This window comes from Mycetomoellerius zeteki, unplaced genomic scaffold (assembly GCF_001594055.1).
Source record: "Mycetomoellerius zeteki isolate Tzet28-1 unplaced genomic scaffold, Tzet1.0 scaffold162, whole genome shotgun sequence".
In the NCBI taxonomy this organism is placed as follows: Eukaryota; Metazoa; Arthropoda; class Insecta; order Hymenoptera; family Formicidae; genus Mycetomoellerius; species Mycetomoellerius zeteki.
In genome coordinates, this window is record NW_017256572.1 from 453793 (window position 1) to 473165 (window position 19373).

A 19373-nucleotide genomic window follows, 5' to 3' on the forward strand; every position below is an offset into this window, starting at 1 on the left:
GGGGCGGGGGGGGGGGGGGCGGGGCGGGGCGAAGCGGGGCGGAGTGGAGCGGAGCGGGTAGGTCAAGAGACAGGGTGCGGTTCTGATTCTGTTAATTAACGATAACGTTGCTTTCGCGTCTGCTCAGAGGCGGCTCCTCTGCCGTCTTGATTTTGCCAATCTTTTTCACCAATCTTTTTTAATACCGTTTCTCTCTCGACGTACGTACATGTGTATCGTTCACGCCTTGAATGATGGAATGATTAAATTCTGAATGAAGCGTACTTGTCAAGTATCGTGTGTTTTTCAACGCCATCTTAAATGAGTTTCGAAAGCGTGTACCGGCTAATTATTCATCGAGATACACACACACACACACACACACACGCACACACACACACACACACGCACGCACGCACGCACGCACGCACACACACACGCACACACACACAGAGTGTCTGGTAAGTTTTGACAAAGCGCACTAAAAATTGCGGAGCAGACTAAATTGAGTCGAAACTTGAGTCCTTTACCATTTTGCAGTTTTCGCAATAGTTGACGAGATATTAATTACTAAAAATTGCCGAATATATTAGTCTTCAATAATTTTTTACTCAAATACTATCAACTTTAGGGGAAAACAGCAGGAGACAAAAATTGTTTGTTTTCTTCTCATTCAGAATTCTTAAGAATTTTTTCAGAATTTTTTTTATCAACTTTTTAACACTTCATTTTCTTATTTTTTCCAACGTGAGAAAATACGATATTGAAAAATTCTGAAAATATTCTCAGAACTTTATGAGAAGAAAATAAACAATTTTTGTCTCTTGCAGTTTTTCCACAAAGTTGGTAGTATTTGAGTAAAAAAATGATTAAAAACCAATATTCAGCGATTTTTAGTAATTAATATCTCGTCAACTATTGCGAAAATTGCAAAATGACAGAGGACTTTTCGATTCAGTTTAGTCCGCTCTATCTACATACAAGCGCTTTGTCAAAACTTGACAGATACCCTGTACCTAAATGTATGTATACACCCTTACGCTTCCGTTTTAGTATATTTCTTTCCAACAAAGAAATTTCTACTCCAACTTTTCTTTCGAAGACGAAAAGAGTAGAAAAGGCATATTTTGATTTTAAATTAAATTTCGTAATGTATATAATATTCTGTCGTTGTGAGCCAATTGTGATTCTTTTGTATCCTTTCGTAGATAAAGCAAGTAAGGAAACATGTGCGACGAGGAAGTAGCAGCGCTCGTAGTCGACAATGGATCCGGTATGTGCAAGGCTGGCTTCGCCGGGGATGATGCTCCCCGCGCCGTCTTTCCGTCGATCGTCGGCAGGCCACGGCACCAGGGTGTCATGGTTGGTATGGGACAGAAGGACTCTTACGTCGGTGACGAGGCCCAATCCAAGAGGGGTATCTTGACACTCAAGTATCCGATCGAACACGGTATCGTTACCAACTGGGACGACATGGAGAAGATCTGGCATCACACGTTCTATAACGAACTGCGAGTAGCTCCGGAAGAACATCCGGTTCTTCTTACCGAGGCACCTTTGAATCCCAAGGCTAATCGCGAAAAGATGACGCAAATTATGTTCGAGACGTTCAACACTCCCGCCATGTACGTGGCGATCCAAGCTGTCCTGTCGCTCTACGCGTCCGGTCGTACCACCGGTATCGTGCTGGATTCGGGCGATGGTGTTTCTCATACTGTACCGATCTACGAGGGATACGCCCTGCCGCACGCTATCCTCCGCTTGGATCTAGCCGGCCGCGATTTGACCGACTATCTCATGAAGATTCTCACGGAGAGAGGTTATTCCTTCACGACTACTGCCGAACGAGAAATCGTTCGCGACATCAAGGAGAAACTTTGCTACGTCGCGCTCGACTTTGAGCAGGAAATGGCCACGGCGGCATCTTCCTCCAGTTTGGAGAAGAGTTACGAGCTTCCCGATGGTCAGGTAATCACTATTGGTAACGAACGATTCCGTTGCCCCGAGGCTCTCTTCCAACCCTCCTTCCTAGGAATGGAAGCTTGCGGCATTCACGAGACTACGTACAACTCGATCATGAAGTGCGACGTCGACATCCGCAAGGATCTGTACGCCAACACTGTTCTATCCGGCGGCACCACCATGTATCCTGGCATTGCCGACAGAATGCAGAAGGAGATCACTGCCTTAGCTCCGTCTACTATGAAGATTAAGATTATTGCCCCACCCGAGAGGAAATACTCTGTATGGATCGGTGGATCGATTCTCGCGTCGCTTTCTACCTTCCAACAGATGTGGATCTCGAAGCAGGAATACGACGAGTCCGGACCCTCCATCGTCCACAGGAAGTGCTTCTAAATCACGCGTTCTCGATCACATCTACTATCATTCCCCGATCCCTGAGACTTTGAGAAATGAGAGAGAGAGAGAGAGAGAGAGAGAGAGAGAGGGGCTTTTGTCTCGTTTCGCAGGCGGACGTAACATCAACTTCCGCGACGATTGCCCTTTGGTTCCTCCGGAGCAAAGGTAGCTTCTTTCAATTTTCGGATGTACGTGTTTAAGATACGCGTGAGGTAAGCGTCTCCGATTAAACGAGAGAGAGAGAGAGAGAGAGAGAGAGAGAGAGAGAGAGAAAGAGAGGAGCTTACGATGTATCGCCCTCCTTCCGCGATTGTTCCTCGGTCTTGGCGGTAACCCAAAATAAATCGACGGCTCATTCTTGCTCGTTTTAAACGTGGCCATTTTCCATCGTTTTTCATCTATATATTCGATATAACGATCTTAAACATGTGCCCCGATTTCTGAATACCTTTTTCTACCTTGTATCGAGTCCTTTGTATTATATATTTGAATAAAACTTGTGTCTACGGTAGCATTTAGCCAAACATTCCTCCCGAGACATTCTTCTCTCAACGCGAGAGAAAAAAACGCTTCTTTTTCTGTTAGTAGACTCTCCCGTAAACGTCGTACGCGTAAACCTCGATTGCCGTTTTTCTTCGAGAATTCGAGCAAGAAACGTTCACGCGGATAACTCTACAGTTTCTGTCGCGGGAAGGACCGTTTATTACTCTTTTCGTCGATAGAGACGGCAGAGTTCGGATATTACGTATGGCAATCAACGTCGATCAATGCATTCCGATCAATGTATGCGGTATTTTTAAGAGATGCTTGCGTCAAAACTCAACATACGTTGTACGCTCATTCCGCGCAGAGAACCTCTGACTTCTTACCTGTTTATTCCGTTTTCCATTACAATTTGCCTATCGTTGAGGGAAAATATGGCCTTCCCCCTCTTTTCTTTCTTTTTTCTTTTTTTTTTACACGATGGGGTAAACCGCTGATCCGGAAAGGTTCTACCACTATTCTACCGTTCACTAAAATAAACGGAAAAATGATAGGCACCACGGTTTCGACCCCGTAAGTTAGCCAAAGTATTATAATTTATTCCCATTGTATTGCGCAAGACCATTCACGTACACATCTTAAAGACTACTTTAGACTTATGGGATTATAAAATAAAAGTCTGAAAAATATGATTGTGATTTGTTTTTTTTTTTAAATCTTCCCACCCTTCACAACTCTCCACATTTTTCTATCTCTTTTCTAAAGCGACTAGTATATCGCTAATCGTGTAAACTTTTCTCGTGAATTCCTATATGATTACTTTTATTTCTCGTTTGGGGTGCACGTTGATCTCTTTACGAGTTTATAATATTTTTTTTTTTGGTACAGTTTCTCCAGTTTTTCTGTAACATCCGTAACGCAAATTGAAATTTTATTCTTCCTTGCCTAAGCGCTCGGAAGATGCTTGTAATTTTGTTATCTACTCGAATTCTTGGAGCTCTGTAAAGTTCTTTCCCCCTCTTGCCTTTTTTTAATCTTGCACCTCGATATTTTTGCTAAGGAAAGCTCGTAAATCGATCCAAGTATTTATAATTGTAAAAGAATTCCGAGGATTTTGAGACACTCCACAGGCAATTGATAAAAGAGTTTCTAGAGAAAACGAGAAATCTAACGAATTAAAGCTGTACAATGAACTATAACGAATTATAGCTATACGGATGAAACGAAAAATTGATTCTACAAAAGAATGATAGAAAAGAGTAGCAGTAAGTAATAATAGCAAATAGGTAAAATAAAATAAATTGCGCGGTGGAATCGAAATATTCCAAGAGACGATCTCATTTTACGCCTGGATTCAATACAGAACACGGTTTCTTCGTCTTTTGAGAAAGCGTTTGCTTTGGTGAAATTAATTGCAAATCAGAATGTGATTGTTTGATATCGACAATTATTATCGATCGTTTAAACTTGGGCGAAAACATAGGCGCCGGGAGTGCCGTGACTCGTATGACCGATTGATTTCGGAGTAACGTTCGTAAATGTAAACGACGCGTCTCTCTCGTCCACCCCTTCCCCCTTCCTCCGTCTGTCCACCGTTTTCTTGCGGACGAATATGCGGGCTGGGAGCAGCGGGAGTTGGGATTACGTACGTATTTTTCCACACACGCACGTTTGACTGACTGATTTTGAACGAGAATGAAAGAAACGTGGGTGCAGTGTGTCAACATCTTTGTGATACAGTCGCGTTGTCGTCGTATCAATGGAAAAGTACGGAACGACAAGTCGGTGATGATCGGCGTTCGTCAGTGACTAGTAGATAGATATGCGAGCGAGAGACGAGAGGGCGAGTGAACGAGACGCGACGCTACGCGACGCGACGCGACGCGACGTCCTCTCTCTCAGATACGTGGTTTGAGAATTTAACGCCGGTGTTCGACTCGAGAGAGAGATGCCCGAGGAGAATATTAACGATCAGTATCCAACATGGGTAAGGAAAAGATGGGCTTAATTTGTCCGCATATACTTGCGTTGTCCATAATTGACATACTATATAGATAGGCGTACCGCGTTTACTGACCCTAACCTCAACTTATTTTTCAGAGTCAGAGCGATATAAATATTATAAATAAATAGTAGATTAGACTAGATTAAATTGTTGTGGCGCTCAAAGATATCTTTGTCGTAGGTTGGACTCGCGTACGTCTTCAATCTCATCGTTGGAACAGGCGCTTTGACTTTACCCGCTGTATTCAGTCGAGCGGGATGGGCACTTGGATCAAGTGTCATTTTAGTGTTAGCGTTCATCAGGTATGCAGAAAGAATTTTTCACATCGTAGACCTCAAAATCTCTTGTCTCCTCTCATTAAATTTCTTCTTCCCTGTAGTTTTATCACGGTTACATTTGTCATAGAAGCAATGGCGTCTGCCAATGCTATCGTTATGTGGAGGCATACGCAGCATCGAAAACGCGTAAGTGTTTTCCAACTTGTTTAGCTTTCTACATATAAGGGACAGCCGAGTGTACTGCAGATATTTTAGAAAGATGTGCAAGGTAACGTTGTGGCAAGAGGCAGATTGGCATATTTGATATTGATAGCAGCGATACGTATATATATTTTACGCATCGTTTTTGTTATTTGCAACGCGTATAGGTGTAACACTACGAATCGAAATACTTTTCAGGTTTTACAGACGACAGGTGAATCTGGTCCTTCCAATTCAGATTCGGAGGACACTCCGTTGGTAGCTCCTCTTTCAACCAGTCCAGATCGTTTGGATACGACTTGTAGATATTATATAATTTGCGATAAAATAGAAATGGGACAGATGGCGGCCATCTTTTTCAACAGATTTGGCACTACTCTATTTTATTTATGTTTCGCCATATATCTATACGGAGATTTAAGCATTTATGGTGCAGCAATCGCAAAGTCACTAGCAGATGTCGCCTGTACTTATTTGCCAAAAAATCTTACGTGCAACGACACCGTACCGGATACTGAACTTTGCTGGGAAGGTTCTACGTTTACTCGACTGGTCGCGTATAGAATATTCCTGGTATGTCACCGATTTGCAAAATTCCACTGCTTTTAATATTCACGCGCACACACATTTTGGCCCTTTTGAATTTGACCTTGCAAAAATCAAGAATGCCTTCCTTTTTCACACTCGCATGCCGTAAGCACAGCATCAGTTGATCCTTATTGTCTATCAAATATTAAACAAAGACTAATGATACCTTACAAGCGCTGTAAACGCAAAACGGAATGCATCCCAAAGCATGCATGACCTGACAATGATTGTTGTGATATTTTTATTTATTTTCAGACAATGTTTGTATTATTATTGGGTCCCTTTGTATTTTTCAATGTTCAAAAGACCAAGCATCTCCAACTACTGACTTCGGTGATGCGATGGCTCGCATTCACTATAATGATCGTATATGCTATAAAGAATCTTTTTGTACACGGCCCTCGCGGCGATCCACCTATCGCAAATTTAGCCGGTAAGCTGAAAGTTTGATTAATAAATAATAATTATCGTCAATTTATCCTATTTATTACTAACAGATTAGATATGCCGTTAGATATAGAATAATTGTGTTAATACACAAGATCGTGTGTATCAACGATATTAACATTACCGTTAATTATCATTTTAGGAATTCCCAGCCTTTTCGGTGCTTGCGTTTACTCCTTCATGTGTCATCATTCGTTACCGGCCTTGATTGCACCAATAGCGAATAAGTCTAAACTAAATCAATTCCTAGCTCTCGATTACACCCTAATCGCTCTCTTTTATTTACTATTAGCTCTAACTGGCATCTTCGCCTTCGAGCGTTTGGACGATCTTTATACTTTGGACTTTGGACCACGTGGTTTAGGCAATTGTTCCAAGAGCGACAATATTTTTATGCTCCTTATGGAGTATTTCTTAGCCCTTTTCCCAGTGTTTACATTGAGTACCAGTTTTCCCATTATAGCAATTACGCTCCGAAATAATTTGCAGACGCTCTTTTTAAAAGAGGATACATCTTACAATTTATGTCTTCGGAAACTCGTCTTCCCCGTCTTGGCGGTAATACCACCGTATTTGATTGCGATTATTACCAAAGATCTGTCAATATTAATTGGTATCACAGGCTCGTACGCTGGAGCAGGAATACAGTATTTAATACCTACGTTTTTAGTTTATTATGCCAGGCAAAAGACTAACAAGATTATCGGCCTTGGGGTCATGAACAAATTCGCAAGTCCTTTCTCAGGCAGATGTTGGTTAGTTTTCGTCGTAGTATGGGCCATCACTTGTATGATTTTAGTATCGGTCAATTTCATACAAATACATTTGCAATCTTGGATCAGTCAATAACAAAATCAATACTATTTATACCAAAAGAGAAGAGAAATTGATGATATATATATATATATATATATATGCACAATATATTGTACCACGTGGAGTATTGATCGGTGGATTTGCATGCATTTACGGACTTATATTTTTCGTAAATTAGCCAGATTAGCTAATAGTTGGTTAGCAAGAATCAAGGGAAAATCGATTTCACATGAAGTAATCTGTTAAATTTAAGTTATACCTCGAGCCAGGTCCAGATATCAAATTGGCTCAATGTGTAATTGTTCAGCGGCCAAAATTCCAGCGTACCGAAGGAAAACGAGCAAAATCGTGCCAAACAGGATAGTCAAGTCAGCATCAAGGGTGCCAATGATTTATTTATGTTTCGCCATATATCTATACGGAGATTTAAGCATTTATGGTGCAGCAATCGCAAAGTCACTAGCAGATGTCGCCTGTACTTATTTGCCAAAAAATCTTACGTGCAACGACACCGTACCGGATACTGAACTTTGCTGGGAAGGTTCTACGTTTACTCGACTGGTCGCGTATAGAATATTCCTGGTATGTCACCGATTTGCAAAATTCCACTGCTTTTAATATTCACGCGCACACACATTTTGGCCCTTTTGAATTTGACCTTGCAAAAATCAAGAATGCCTTCCTTTTTCACACTCGCATGCCGTAAGCACAGCATCAGTTGATCCTTATTGTCTATCAAATATTAAACAAAGACTAATGATACCTTACAAGCGCTGTAAACGCAAAACGGAATGCATCCCAAAGCATGCATGACCTGACAATGATTGTTGTGATATTTTTATTTATTTTCAGACAATGTTTGTATTATTATTGGGTCCCTTTGTATTTTTCAATGTTCAAAAGACCAAGCATCTCCAACTACTGACTTCGGTGATGCGATGGCTCGCATTCACTATAATGATCGTATATGCTATAAAGAATCTTTTTGTACACGGCCCTCGCGGCGATCCACCTATCGCAAATTTAGCCGGTAAGCTGAAAGTTTGATTAATAAATAATAATTATCGTCAATTTATCCTATTTATTACTAACAGATTAGATATGCCGTTAGATATAGAATAATTGTGTTAATACACAAGATCGTGTGTATCAACGATATTAACATTACCGTTAATTATCATTTTAGGAATTCCCAGCCTTTTCGGTGCTTGCGTTTACTCCTTCATGTGTCATCATTCGTTACCGGCCTTGATTGCACCAATAGCGAATAAGTCTAAACTAAATCAATTCCTAGCTCTCGATTACACCCTAATCGCTCTCTTTTATTTACTATTAGCTCTAACTGGCATCTTCGCCTTCGAGCGTTTGGACGATCTTTATACTTTGGACTTTGGACCACGTGGTTTAGGCAATTGTTCCAAGAGCGACAATATTTTTATGCTCCTTATGGAGTATTTCTTAGCCCTTTTCCCAGTGTTTACATTGAGTACCAGTTTTCCCATTATAGCAATTACGCTCCGAAATAATTTGCAGACGCTCTTTTTAAAAGAGGATACATCTTACAATTTATGTCTTCGGAAACTCGTCTTCCCCGTCTTGGCGGTAATACCACCGTATTTGATTGCGATTATTACCAAAGATCTGTCAATATTAATTGGTATCACAGGCTCGTACGCTGGAGCAGGAATACAGTATTTAATACCTACGTTTTTAGTTTATTATGCCAGGCAAAAGACTAACAAGATTATCGGCCTTGGGGTCATGAACAAATTCGCAAGTCCTTTCTCAGGCAGATGTTGGTTAGTTTTCGTCGTAGTATGGGCCATCACTTGTATGATTTTAGTATCGGTCAATTTCATACAAATACATTTGCAATCTTGGATCAGTCAATAACAAAATCAATACTATTTATACCAAAAGAGAAGAGAACTTGATGATATATATATATATATATATATATATATATATATATTCTGCTGTCAAGAGCTCTGTCATAGAGACGAACGCGCAGGATGTTTACTTAAGAGAAACTTGACTACGGATACATTTCCATTGATACATTTCAAAACTTATCAACAGCGAAAATGTAGATATTATAGACTACGTTTATACGAACGACACCCTCGATCAAGTTTAATAACATCCGCGTTGCGTTATGAAGTTGGCCAATCGTAGCCATTTCTCTGAAGAATGGAACGACTGGGATTGATCACAGTGTCGTAACTGTATATCAATAATAATGGATGTTATTAAATCCAATTTTATATATGTATATATGACACGTCGTAAAAACGTAGTCGTAAAATTATCCAGAGCCCCAGAGCCAACAGTAAGTCGATATTGGTACAGGCGTCGATATAGCACTTGGATGCTATCAACTAAAGTGACTAAAATGATAGACACGAGATAAGAGCGATGATACAATACGTTCTGTAACGTGACTGATCTTTGCGATCTGTGAAATCCTTCAACGGAATATCGACGAGTAATAATAAGCTTTCTACAATAAGCCATTGTCTGAGCTTCAAGTCTTAACGTCTCAAGAGTCGTAAGAAATTGACTATGATTGGTCAATTTCTTACGGCTTAAGACAAAGCTTAGATAATGGCTTATTGTAGAAAGCCCATAAGGCTTTCATCATTATTTATGGCAGGATGCGTACATATACAGTAAACCGACAATACTTTGGTACACAAGTTGGCGTGTACAAGTCAAATATCGGATAGGTTCAACGTAGGAGATACTTAGCAATGTAGAAATTTGTAGAAAAAAAATGTTTGTAACATATATTTTATTTTTTTGTCCCGGGACAGAGGTGCGTGATTTTTCTTTATTATATAGGGTGCGGTCCACTTGGCGCTACAAATGCTTCGGAGCGTTTGATTGATCAATCGGAAGAAAGAATTTTACTAACTGACCAATCAAAAAATGCTTAGAAGCATTTGTGGCATCAAGTGGATCGTAGCCATAGAGACTCCAATGAATTTCCCTCATTGTGTATTTATATTTTTTTATACGCTAAAATAATTCGTGTTTATGTAAACTTACAATAAAATAATATTAGCGTATGTGATAGTACACAGGCAATAGCAAAAGTATGATATTACGATAATGTTCTTTTTGAGATTGTATTTTTGTACGAAATACGTATGAAACTGCCAAAAAGGTATTTGCAGCATGTCCGTCACATCTGTGTACATACCTGTACAAGTGTAGCGTACGTATAATAAAGAATATTGCAACTATGTGCATATGCGCGAGCATGTGTGTCTGCGTGCGCGCGCATAAAAAGCAATTGAAATGGATAATAATAAATAGTTGATTGTACAAGTTCCTCTATCGATTTATTCGCACCAGCGCGCGCGCGCGCACAACATACACATTTTTCTACGTCCTTTTATTTACTTTAATTACTTTAAACTGAGAGATCTGCATCAGAAACAGATCTTAACATACATAGATTCCTCTTTAAGATTTCAACGATACCAGACAATACGATAAAAGCGCGACAAGAGGTATTTCTGATAAAATTTTATGCCCCTGATGATCAAATGAATTAGCGTGGAATGCCTTTGTAATTTAAGCACATTTTATCCGTGAAATCTTGATTATTATAAAGCAACTTTCTTTTTACGCATATCTGTGACGACAGACTATACAATGATAATTATATTATAATAAACAAAGGACGAATTGGTGTTCTATTCAAAGAGATTAGAATTACTCGGTGAAATTAGCTTGTCACAATAATTTTGTATTTGTTTTCGAATAAATTCCGAGAGGTAACAATATGGTATAGGTGCAACCTGTGCGCTTAGCAAAAGATTAAGTTTCATCAATTTTCAATAAGCGAAAATTTGTCGCGTTGCATCTCAAATTGTGAAAGGAAAAAGAAAGCATTGCGCTGGTCTTTTTTACGTACGTAAAATTACACATACGTGTACGAGAGAACGTATCGTATGTATACGAACGCAAGTGAACACTTTGCGAGTGAACATATATATGCTATTAGGTAATGTATACCCTGCACAGTTCGGGTACATATTTACAATAAATAGCACTTTCGCGTGTACATGTATGTAGACTATTTGATTTATCTTTTTGGTTTCCAATGGACGAGCTCCTTACTACGAGATTAAATTAAATCGAGATATTTGAGTGAGATTAGATGATGGATATCTCCTAGCTGCGTACAGTCGGAAATTGTACTAGTTATCCTTTCTTTTTATTCGTCAGTCTTGAACGTTACGAATACTGCACGAATACTTATCTATTGATATACAATGTTGTCAAAGTCTTGTAAAGATCTTATTTTTTACCTGATAGTCAACTTGATTTGAAATTATTGTATTTTGTGTGTGAGATATGTGTCTTTGTATTGTGGCATTGGTTTAAATCGAGATATCAACATGCATGTGTTACATATAACGTACTAATTAATATTGTTAAGTAATTAATTAAACAGGCTACACGTTCTTGTCTTGCACTCTTTTTTTTCTCGGTTACTTAAAAAAATACTCGAACAGTTTGAACGAAAACGAAGATGTGTATCACATATCGTCGCGTGCGTGACAACGGAATTTATTCGCGTACGTGTAGACCCAGAGAGCATAATGGCTAGAATTCGTTACATTTTGTAAATATCGATGTTTATAAGAGACTCTTTATAAAGACTACTAATCAAAGTTTGTTGTAAAGAAAAATCCGTGCAGAGAGGACAGAGGGACTTTAATAGCTATCTAATAATTCGACGAAACGAGTTAATCTGTACGTCAAGTAATACTGATGAGCTCTCTTCTTCTTCTTCTTCTTCTTCTTCTTCTATAAATTAGACAGTTACTCGTAATTATTTAAATAGGGACAGTGCATATCCTCGTGACCTACACACTCTATTACCGGATCATGCGCGCTGTCCCACATTCCTGGACCACATTGTCGACATAGTCCGGCTAATGTGCAAGGTAAACGAACGAGCTGACGGAAATGATGAAGTAAGCCTCGTGCCTTTCTAAGTATAATGTTCCCATCCATATACATGGCCAATGAACTGAAATGCAGCAACATTTCGTCGGTTCGAAGATCTTGGGCGATCACGTCGTCCGCATAAACGCACATTATAGCGAGGCAAAGAAATAAGTGGAAATGATCCGTTAAATAATTGACCCAGCAGGCTTCCCACATGACCAACGCTATCTCGGTTGGGAATTCTCTTTTTAAGCATCTGCATCGAGAAAAAGTGAAATGAAGTGAAAATTATGCGAGCTATATGCTAAAAATTAATGTAAAATCTATTATAGTATAGTACGGTATAGTATAGTTTCCACTATTATATTAGACAGGGTGAGTTTTGGCGATCATTTTAATCGAACTTTACGTGACGTTTTCAAACGACTATCCAAGATCAAACCAATGGTACCATCTTTACGTCCCCCTCTAAACCATACAACTTTTGTCTGAAACATTTTTCCGCATCTTCCATATTTTTCGAGATATTTGCCTGGTTCGATTAAAATGACTCACCCCGTATACGTATGGGACATAGTCTTGTTGTACGTACAAGAGTATCCATCGATGACAGAAAAGGAGCTCCAAGGCATCCGCGTGTTTTTGAAGATGCGTATAAAAATCTGGTACCATGATTCTTACTAATTCTCGAAGATAGCACAGATTTCTATCCATATCTGTATCCGTCGGAGTGCACACGGCTACCGATCTTTGCATCAAACCCGCAAAACACCAAAAGGCCTCGATTTCAGAGTTGAGTTCGGCTAGTAACGGAGCTAAGAGATCGGACATTCCTTGAGTGTAACCCAAGCGGCAATTGTATACTGCGTAATTGAGTAAAATATTCCTGCGAGAGAAAACGGAAGAGAAGTAATAACAAGCCACACGATACGTGGTAAGTATAGCAATAGTATAAATTTGGGGATGAGACGAAAAGAGAGAGAGAGAGAGAGAGAGAGAGAGAGAGAGAGAGAGAGGAGGGGGGGGATTCTTAGAAGCATTAGAGTAAATTGTCTGGGATACTCACTTCATTATTTCGACATTGGGATTACCCTCACCGGCGTAATATGGATTAGCCCTATCCGTGCGAACAACATCTTTCTCCACTATGCACACTACGTTTCGCCAGAAACGCTCGGCTTGCTCTGGATTCATGCTCAGTCTGCGTTTCTGTATTTCTTCGTACTCTTGCTGTCTAATCGCGTCGATCTGCTCTCGGTCCTCGTAGGTACTTTGATAAGAGTAACAGTGCAACAGGAAAGGCCAAACGATCTTTCGTAGCGCTGGTTCCAAACCCCCAAAAAATATTCCCTTACGAAGAGCGAGATCATCCTCGACCTGGCCCCGTTCGTTCAATAAATCTTTCCAAGCTAGCGACGTGATCATCGGTACTTGACCCTCCTCGGGATGCAGCTCGTCTCGGCTCACTTCCGGCCGACATACCATAAAATGCCTGCGCAACGCGTCACCACAGTGGTATCAATGCGGCGTGAATCATAATCATAATCATAAATCGTTATTCGACAGAGAAATCTGCAATTTTGTTGTACATTCTAATCATTCTAATTATGCCTGACCTGTACGGCAAAGTCTCTTCCGTGTCCGTGTTTAGGCGCGGATAAAGCAGTTGATGCCATTGATGTAGAGTGGCGGGAGCCACCGTGATGGAAATGCAAGATCTTGTATTGGCTCTCCCTGCTCGCCACGACCAACTGACCGCAGGTGCAAGCAGGATCGGCGAAAAACAGCCGCAAGGATCGCATCTCGCTGAGATCCACCGAGAACCTTCTGCATCGATGCGCTCTACGCAACGTCACCGGCGATGCGGTCGCGCTCTCGGGAAAGACGAGATTGTGTTGTAACGCCAGGAGTTCCGGAGACCTCATCCACGACGGCATTTCTTCCGCTGCAGAAACAACGTCATCGCTTATAGTATCGTTAATTACGCGAAAACAATTGGCGGTTACCATCTTTTTTCTATCCTACCATCGGTAGATACCGAGATGGACAAACTGCACGTCGACGTTAATGACAAGCTGCGACTCTTGACGCTGACATCGTCGCGGTCGCGGTACGAGAAGCGTGGATCCTCGTCGATGCTCCTCGCGTCGATCTCGTTAAAGCAGTCCCGCTCTTTTACCAGTCGATCTTGATTCTTTTCATTGCTCGAGTTGGGACGATTCTCGATCTCGTTGTCGGTCTCGATAGCGGTGGCATTTGCGTCGTCGTTGCGATCGAGCGTGACGCTTGGGTCTCGCTCTCGGTGAGGTGGAAAGTCGTTGCCGTAACTGGAACGATAGCTCGAACTGGAACAAACGCGTTCGCAGTCTCCGCAATTGACCGGCTCCTTTGCCTCCAAGCACACATCTAGCCGACCATTTCCGTTATCGATCTCCGTACCGTTCTCGTTCTCGTTCTCGTTCTCGTTCTCGGTCTCAATCTCGCGTCTCGCGTCCGAAACGTTGAGCGAATCGCTGCGGGTATTTCCCGGGGCCGGGATACGGGAACTCGGGTAAGTCGGATGATCGATCGCGTCGTCCCGACGCGCGGCAGCGTTCCTGCTACTTAGATTCTCCAACGCCGTAGGATGTTTGCGCAACGTGCTGTTGGGTATCCAACTTAGGTGCAAGGTCGGAATCGGCAAATTGTTGGAATCGTTGGTCAACTTGCAAGTTATAGTCATATATCCGGGATGATGCACCACGTCGGCGTGCTGTCTCATTAACGTAGGAGGGTGCACGCAGACGTTATTTTTGCAGAACAATGCCTCGCCGTCTTGATAAACGACGCGCCGGTTGTCCTGGCCGCATTCCCCAAGGATATAGGTGCTCGCTCTTCTCCAAATATTCGGAAGAGGCATCGTCGTCTCGTCGATCGAGCGATTACTTGGTCGAGAGTTTATTAGCGATTACGTTACGTTACGTTACGTCAGTTACGTCTACGTACGTAGAGCCGTTAGTTTTCGCTGTAAAAAGACGTGATAAACTTGACTAGAAAACTCTGAAAAGTCTGACCGTTTGTTAATAGGCATGAAAATTGTTTAATTGTTTCTTATATAGACTTACTACGCTTACTTGCGAGATGAGAGACGACGACTCTCTCGCCACTGCGAGAGTCGACGAAAATTCTGAAACGACGAGCGACATTGTTGTTGCGAACGGAGCCAGGTGGAAGAGGACGTAGGACGGAGGGTGAACATAATCTGCGCAATTGTGTAATGGTAATTAAAAGCACCGGATGGATTGGATTCGCCGCGCCAGAGTCCCGCACGACGACTGCTCGTCTTTCTGCGTGGCGTACGTCGTGAATACGTAGGTACGCGAGTACGGTACGCCACTGTATGCGCGAATACGCACGCGACGGCGTTATCAGTTTTATCACAAGCACTCAGCCTCGTTACATACCGTTATTACGTGGTGTACGGAACGTACGGAGCCTCGACGATACGCAATAACACGTATCCGCGTCACGGTATAAACGTCTCGCGTTGTTGGCTTCCGAATTCCACGATAACGAATTGCGAGACTCTGCCATTTTTCACTCTTCTTCGCAGATGATTCGAGTGAAAAAGATGGATATTCTGGAAACCTCGCGATACCTTGCGTTACGAGTTACTGCCGAAACGTACTCGTCATGCACTCGTAATGTACTCGTAATTGAGATAGGTAAAGTAAAATCGACATCATCCGTTAACGTGTCTGTTTCTAAATCGCTGAAAGGCTCAGTTCAGGCTAGCATTCTTACTGCTGGCACTGCTCAATCAGCTCGAGCGTTTACTCGCTCAGTGGCTGCGCCGTCGTCGCTGCCTGCGCGTCGTTCCTGCAGGTAGCGCAAGCACGTCGATTTCGACGAGATCCGCTCGAATTGGCTGGAACTACGTTCTAGCGCGCGCGTCGTGTTGTTGACAGTTGTTAAATTTCATTTTCCGACACACGTACACATATTCGTATTCGATGATGCGTACTCGTATACTCGATAGCGTAGCTCGTCAACGGTGCATAGTACGAAAAATAACGCAGATATCACCCCGCCTTATCTAGCTGCTTATCTTATAGATTGTACTATTAGATCAATATTTCCATTTGATCACGGAACCTACCGCGACTATTCAGCCTATCCTACTATCCGACCCACTGACATTTCGCTACGTTCGCCATAGGCTGTCTCGCAGAGACTGTTTTTATCGATTGTTCACCATCACGTTTTCACGTTTCTTAATCGTAACGTACAAAATTGCGTAACCGTGCACACGTTAAGCGTTTCGCGCTTTTACACTTTTAATCGATCTCTCGTCCAATTTCTCTCCCGTATAAGTACTTGCACAATTTCTTTCTCTCTTTTTCTTATTCGAGGCTAAAGTTACATCAATTATGTTATGAAATTACAACGAATCTCAATCGTTTCACACTTAATTCAGAATGTTGCAATTAAGTCCGAGCTTTAATTGTTTTAATGTATTTGTAATGAAGTAGTAGGTTTCCAAATAATGTAAATGCGTGATGTATAATTGTGTGTGTGAGAGAGAGAGAGATCTTTTAATAATATATGCCATATTGAAACATTAAACATTTGTTACGAATACCTTCCATGAATCACCGTACTATCGATTGCAACGACAGTTTAGTAAAACTCATAGTTAAAGAGTATCTTGTGATCGTTGTCGAGAGCCAGCCCTGACTTAGGTCCGCGTTTAAGATACGATATCGTAGAATATGCTGAATAATGAAAGTCCTCTTGTAGATAACCGTTTATCAGCAAATACCCTACGATAGCCTCTGCGGTTTCTCTCGTAAAATTTGGCACGGGTACGTTAGAAACTCGCAATGACGAGGCACCTTTACCGTACCAAGCGTCTACGAGCTTCAGTGCGGTCAATCGTGTTTCGTTTTGCACAGCTTTAGTCATAATCTGATACAATTGTCTACAATAATGCGCTACGTCGATCTGCTTTCTAACGCTAGGTTTCCTACAATGATCACACATTTCTGCACAGTCGGTCTCTTTCCAATTTTCTTCAAAGTGAGTCGCTATCCAACTCCGTCTACAGGACGTTTGATCTAAGCAGTACGCCAATACTTTATACAAATTTTGCAATCCGACTTTATCTTGAAATACCATCGTACTCAATTTAAATACGTCCGCTAATCTATAGAGCACAAGACACACCGACTTTTTGCCATCTCTACCCGCTCGACCGCTCTCCTGATAAAAATTCTCCATCGATTTGGAAACGCAATGATGAATCACGAATCGCACATCCGGTTTGTCGATACCCAATCCAAAAGCGATAGTTGCCACTACCGCTTGATACTTGCCCGACATCCACTTGGAGTAAACTTCCGATCGGTAGTTGGCTTCGAGCATCGCGTGATAGCATCCAACCTTGACACCTCTGTCTCTCAAATCAGTCGTCAGTTGTTCCGCGTCTTTAATCGTAGTCGTGTAAATTATCCCCGACTTGCCATTAAATCGATTCTTCAATAGATTTTCTATCATCGCGAGACACGTTTCCTTATCTGCCGGTTTGCGACGAACTTCGTAATATAAATTGGGTCTATTGAATGAAGCTCGTAAAACCAGGCAACCGCTGATGTCCAGCATTTTCTGCACGTCTACGATGATTTTAGCCGGAGCCGTCGCAGTGAGACCTAGAATCGGTATTCCAGGGAACATAGATTTCAATACTCCCAAGAACTTGTAATCGGGTCTGAAATCGTGTCCCCATTGACTACAGCAGTGCACTTCGTCGATCGCAAACCGTTCTAGATGCCCCGACTCGTACGCCTTTTGCAGTTTATTCATGAAGCGATTCGACTTTGCCATATATTCCGGCGTTACATAAATCAGTTTAAGTGGACAACTTTTATCCACGAGGGCTGCCATAGTCGTTTTGACGCTTTCCTTGTCAGCCTTTGCGCACAGCATATTAGCCTTTATGTCAAGTTTACGCAATCCGTGCAACTGATCTTCCATCAAGGATATCAATGGTGAAACTACCACCGTTATACCTTTACTCATCACAGCCGGTAATTGATAACATAAACTCTTACCACCACCCGTAGGCATGATCAATATCGCATCTTCCTTGGACATGATCGCGTTCATAGTCGGTAACTGTAACTCTCGTAGCTCTTCTATCTTGAATACGTTCTTTAACGTTTCTGTCAGCTTTACGGACCAAGCGAAATCCTTATTGTCCCAATTGTTCTTGGACAGGGAAAAACTTTTCTTTAAAAGAGCATCGTCGCGCAATTTCTCTTTCCGTCGTGTCAATAATTTCTTGCGGTCTTGCAATTTCTGCAGCTCGTTCTCTATCTGTTGTAGCTCGTAATCAATAGCAGCTATCTCGTTGTTCTCCGTAGCTAAAATTTTCGAGAACAAGTTCTTAGAGTAATCTGTGTAATCTCGTTGACAAGGAATTGAGCTAACAAGGGGAATTTTTGCAATACCATTTATCCAGATACGGTGAACGCTGAGGTCAGATTATCTTCTTCTCAACAACCAATGAAGGAAAAGATAACGTGACTTTGGCGTTTACCGTATCTGGATTCACGTTATTGCAAAAACTCGATAATATTACCAACGATTACTTGTATCATAAACCGCTAGGAAGTAGTATCTTGCCGATACGAATCTCGAGACTGAAATTAATTAATGACGTGTCTCTCTCTCTCTCTCTCTCTCTCTCTCTCTCTCTCTCTCTCTCTCTCTCTACTCGTAATGTTGAATTTAATGACAAATGCAAAAGCAAAGAATGTACTACGGATTTTAGGAATGTTACAGCAAACGTTTTGTTTTACACTTAACCAACCTTGTTGACACTCGTCATCTATGATAATTACGTCTCTAGTGTGGTTAGTGGACATTCTAATCGACTATATCCTTCTCGTTGAAATCCAAAAGCCGTGAAATTTAATGAATCACAAGGACGCATTTGTGTCTTATGAACATTGAATTTTTATTATTGGCCCTAACCTACAACATTTTGCCACATTTTACATGATTTCACCAGATTTCACCAGATTTCACCAGATTTCACCAGATTTCAGATATCAAAAGAGGTGCATTCAGAATTCAGATCAGACGGTGTTATGCGTCGTTTACAATTTGCGAAGTAAGCTTGATTTAAGAAGTAGGAGTAAAAAATTGACCAATCACAGTCGATTGTGAAAAGAATAATCGACTGTGATTGGTCAATTTCTTACTCTTAC

General features: G+C 41.4%; 5 protein-coding genes and 1 long non-coding RNA gene across 9 annotated transcripts in view; 4 read left to right on the plus strand and 2 right to left on the minus strand.

Moving 5' to 3' along the window:
* LOC108721144 (actin related protein 1) overlaps window positions 1-3313 on the plus strand; it is a 7480-nt gene extending 4167 nt beyond the window's left edge. For both annotated transcript variants that reach the window (XM_018445525.1, XM_018445524.1), the window contains exon 2: window positions 1188-3313. In XM_018445525.1, the coding sequence (XP_018301027.1) occupies window positions 1207-2337 (1131 nt within the window). In that variant the 5' untranslated portion in view covers window positions 1188-1206 and the 3' untranslated portion in view covers window positions 2338-3313. The remainder of the gene's footprint in view (window positions 1-1187) is intronic.
* LOC108721145 (uncharacterized) overlaps window positions 1-3377 on the plus strand; it is a 16680-nt gene extending 13303 nt beyond the window's left edge. Inside the window, exon 2 of the long non-coding RNA XR_001936555.1 lies at window positions 2399-3377. This is a non-coding gene — a long non-coding RNA (uncharacterized lncRNA). The remainder of the gene's footprint in view (window positions 1-2398) is intronic.
* Window positions 3378-4422: 1045 nt separating this feature from the next.
* Window positions 4423-7219, plus strand: LOC108721161 (transmembrane protein 104 homolog). Of its 3 annotated transcripts, none has more exons than XM_018445557.1 (6): window positions 4423-4468; window positions 5009-5130; window positions 5208-5292; window positions 5506-5880; window positions 6151-6328; window positions 6485-7219. In XM_018445557.1, the coding sequence occupies exons 1-6, from the start codon at window positions 4436-4438 to the stop codon at window positions 7189-7191; spliced, it is 1500 nt and encodes a 499-aa protein (XP_018301059.1). In that variant the 5' UTR covers window positions 4423-4435; the 3' UTR covers window positions 7192-7219. The 3 variants fall into 3 exon arrangements, with proteins under 3 accessions (XP_018301059.1, XP_018301058.1, XP_018301060.1); XM_018445556.1 differs by lacking the exon at window positions 4423-4468 and adding an exon at window positions 4484-4810; XM_018445558.1 differs by lacking the exons at window positions 4423-4468; window positions 5009-5130; window positions 5208-5292 and adding an exon at window positions 5296-5374.
* Window positions 7220-7449: 230 nt separating this feature from the next.
* On the plus strand, window positions 7450-9093 carry LOC108721125 (transmembrane protein 104 homolog). Its single transcript, XM_018445496.1, has 3 exons — window positions 7450-7740; window positions 8011-8188; window positions 8345-9093. The coding sequence occupies exons 1-3, from the start codon at window positions 7450-7452 to the stop codon at window positions 9049-9051; spliced, it is 1176 nt and encodes a 391-aa protein (XP_018300998.1). The 3' UTR covers window positions 9052-9093.
* A 2807-nt stretch (window positions 9094-11900) lies between these two features.
* On the minus strand, window positions 11901-15095 carry TBC1D16 (TBC1 domain family member 16). Its single transcript, XM_018445554.1, is given in 6 exon segments — window positions 11901-12379; window positions 12716-13009; window positions 13190-13615; window positions 13740-13817; window positions 13819-14068; window positions 14149-15095. Coding segments are annotated over 6 exon segments (2307 nt in total). The 5' UTR covers window positions 15023-15095; the 3' UTR covers window positions 11901-11994.
* LOC108721160 (ATP-dependent DNA helicase Q1) lies at window positions 15048-19145 on the minus strand. Its single transcript, XM_018445555.1, has 3 exons — window positions 18974-19145; window positions 15228-18524; window positions 15048-15127 (listed from the first exon to the last, which is right to left on the minus strand). Exons 1-2 carry the CDS (start codon window positions 19026-19028, stop codon window positions 16783-16785), a joined length of 1797 nt encoding a protein of 598 aa, XP_018301057.1. The 5' UTR covers window positions 19029-19145; the 3' UTR covers window positions 15048-15127; window positions 15228-16782.
* Between the last annotated feature and the right edge of the window lie 228 nt (window positions 19146-19373).

Bases quoted from the DNA above. Each gene is read 5' to 3' on its own strand.
- LOC108721161 (XM_018445556.1), top strand. From the start codon at position 4,772: ATGCCCGAGGAGAATATTAACGATCAGTATCCAACATGG. The intron at 5,293-5,505 runs GTAAGTGTTTTC...AATACTTTTCAG, and splicing joins ATACGCAGCATCGAAAACGC to GTTTTACAGACGACAGGTGA. The intron at 6,329-6,484 runs GTAAGCTGAAAG...TTATCATTTTAG, and splicing joins ACCTATCGCAAATTTAGCCG to GAATTCCCAGCCTTTTCGGT.
- LOC108721125 (XM_018445496.1), top strand. From the start codon at position 7,450: ATGTGTAATTGTTCAGCGGCCAAAATTCCAGCGTACCGAAGGAAAACG. The intron at 7,741-8,010 runs GTATGTCACCGA...ATTTATTTTCAG, and splicing joins TCGCGTATAGAATATTCCTG to ACAATGTTTGTATTATTATT. The intron at 8,189-8,344 runs GTAAGCTGAAAG...TTATCATTTTAG, and splicing joins ACCTATCGCAAATTTAGCCG to GAATTCCCAGCCTTTTCGGT.
- LOC108721160 (XM_018445555.1), bottom strand. From the start codon at position 19,028: ATGTCCACTAACCACACTAGAGACGTAATTATCATAGATGACGAGTGT. The intron at 18,525-18,973 runs GTTGGTTAAGTG...CGAAAATTTTAG, and splicing joins AGATGACGAGTGTCAACAAG to CTACGGAGAACAACGAGATA.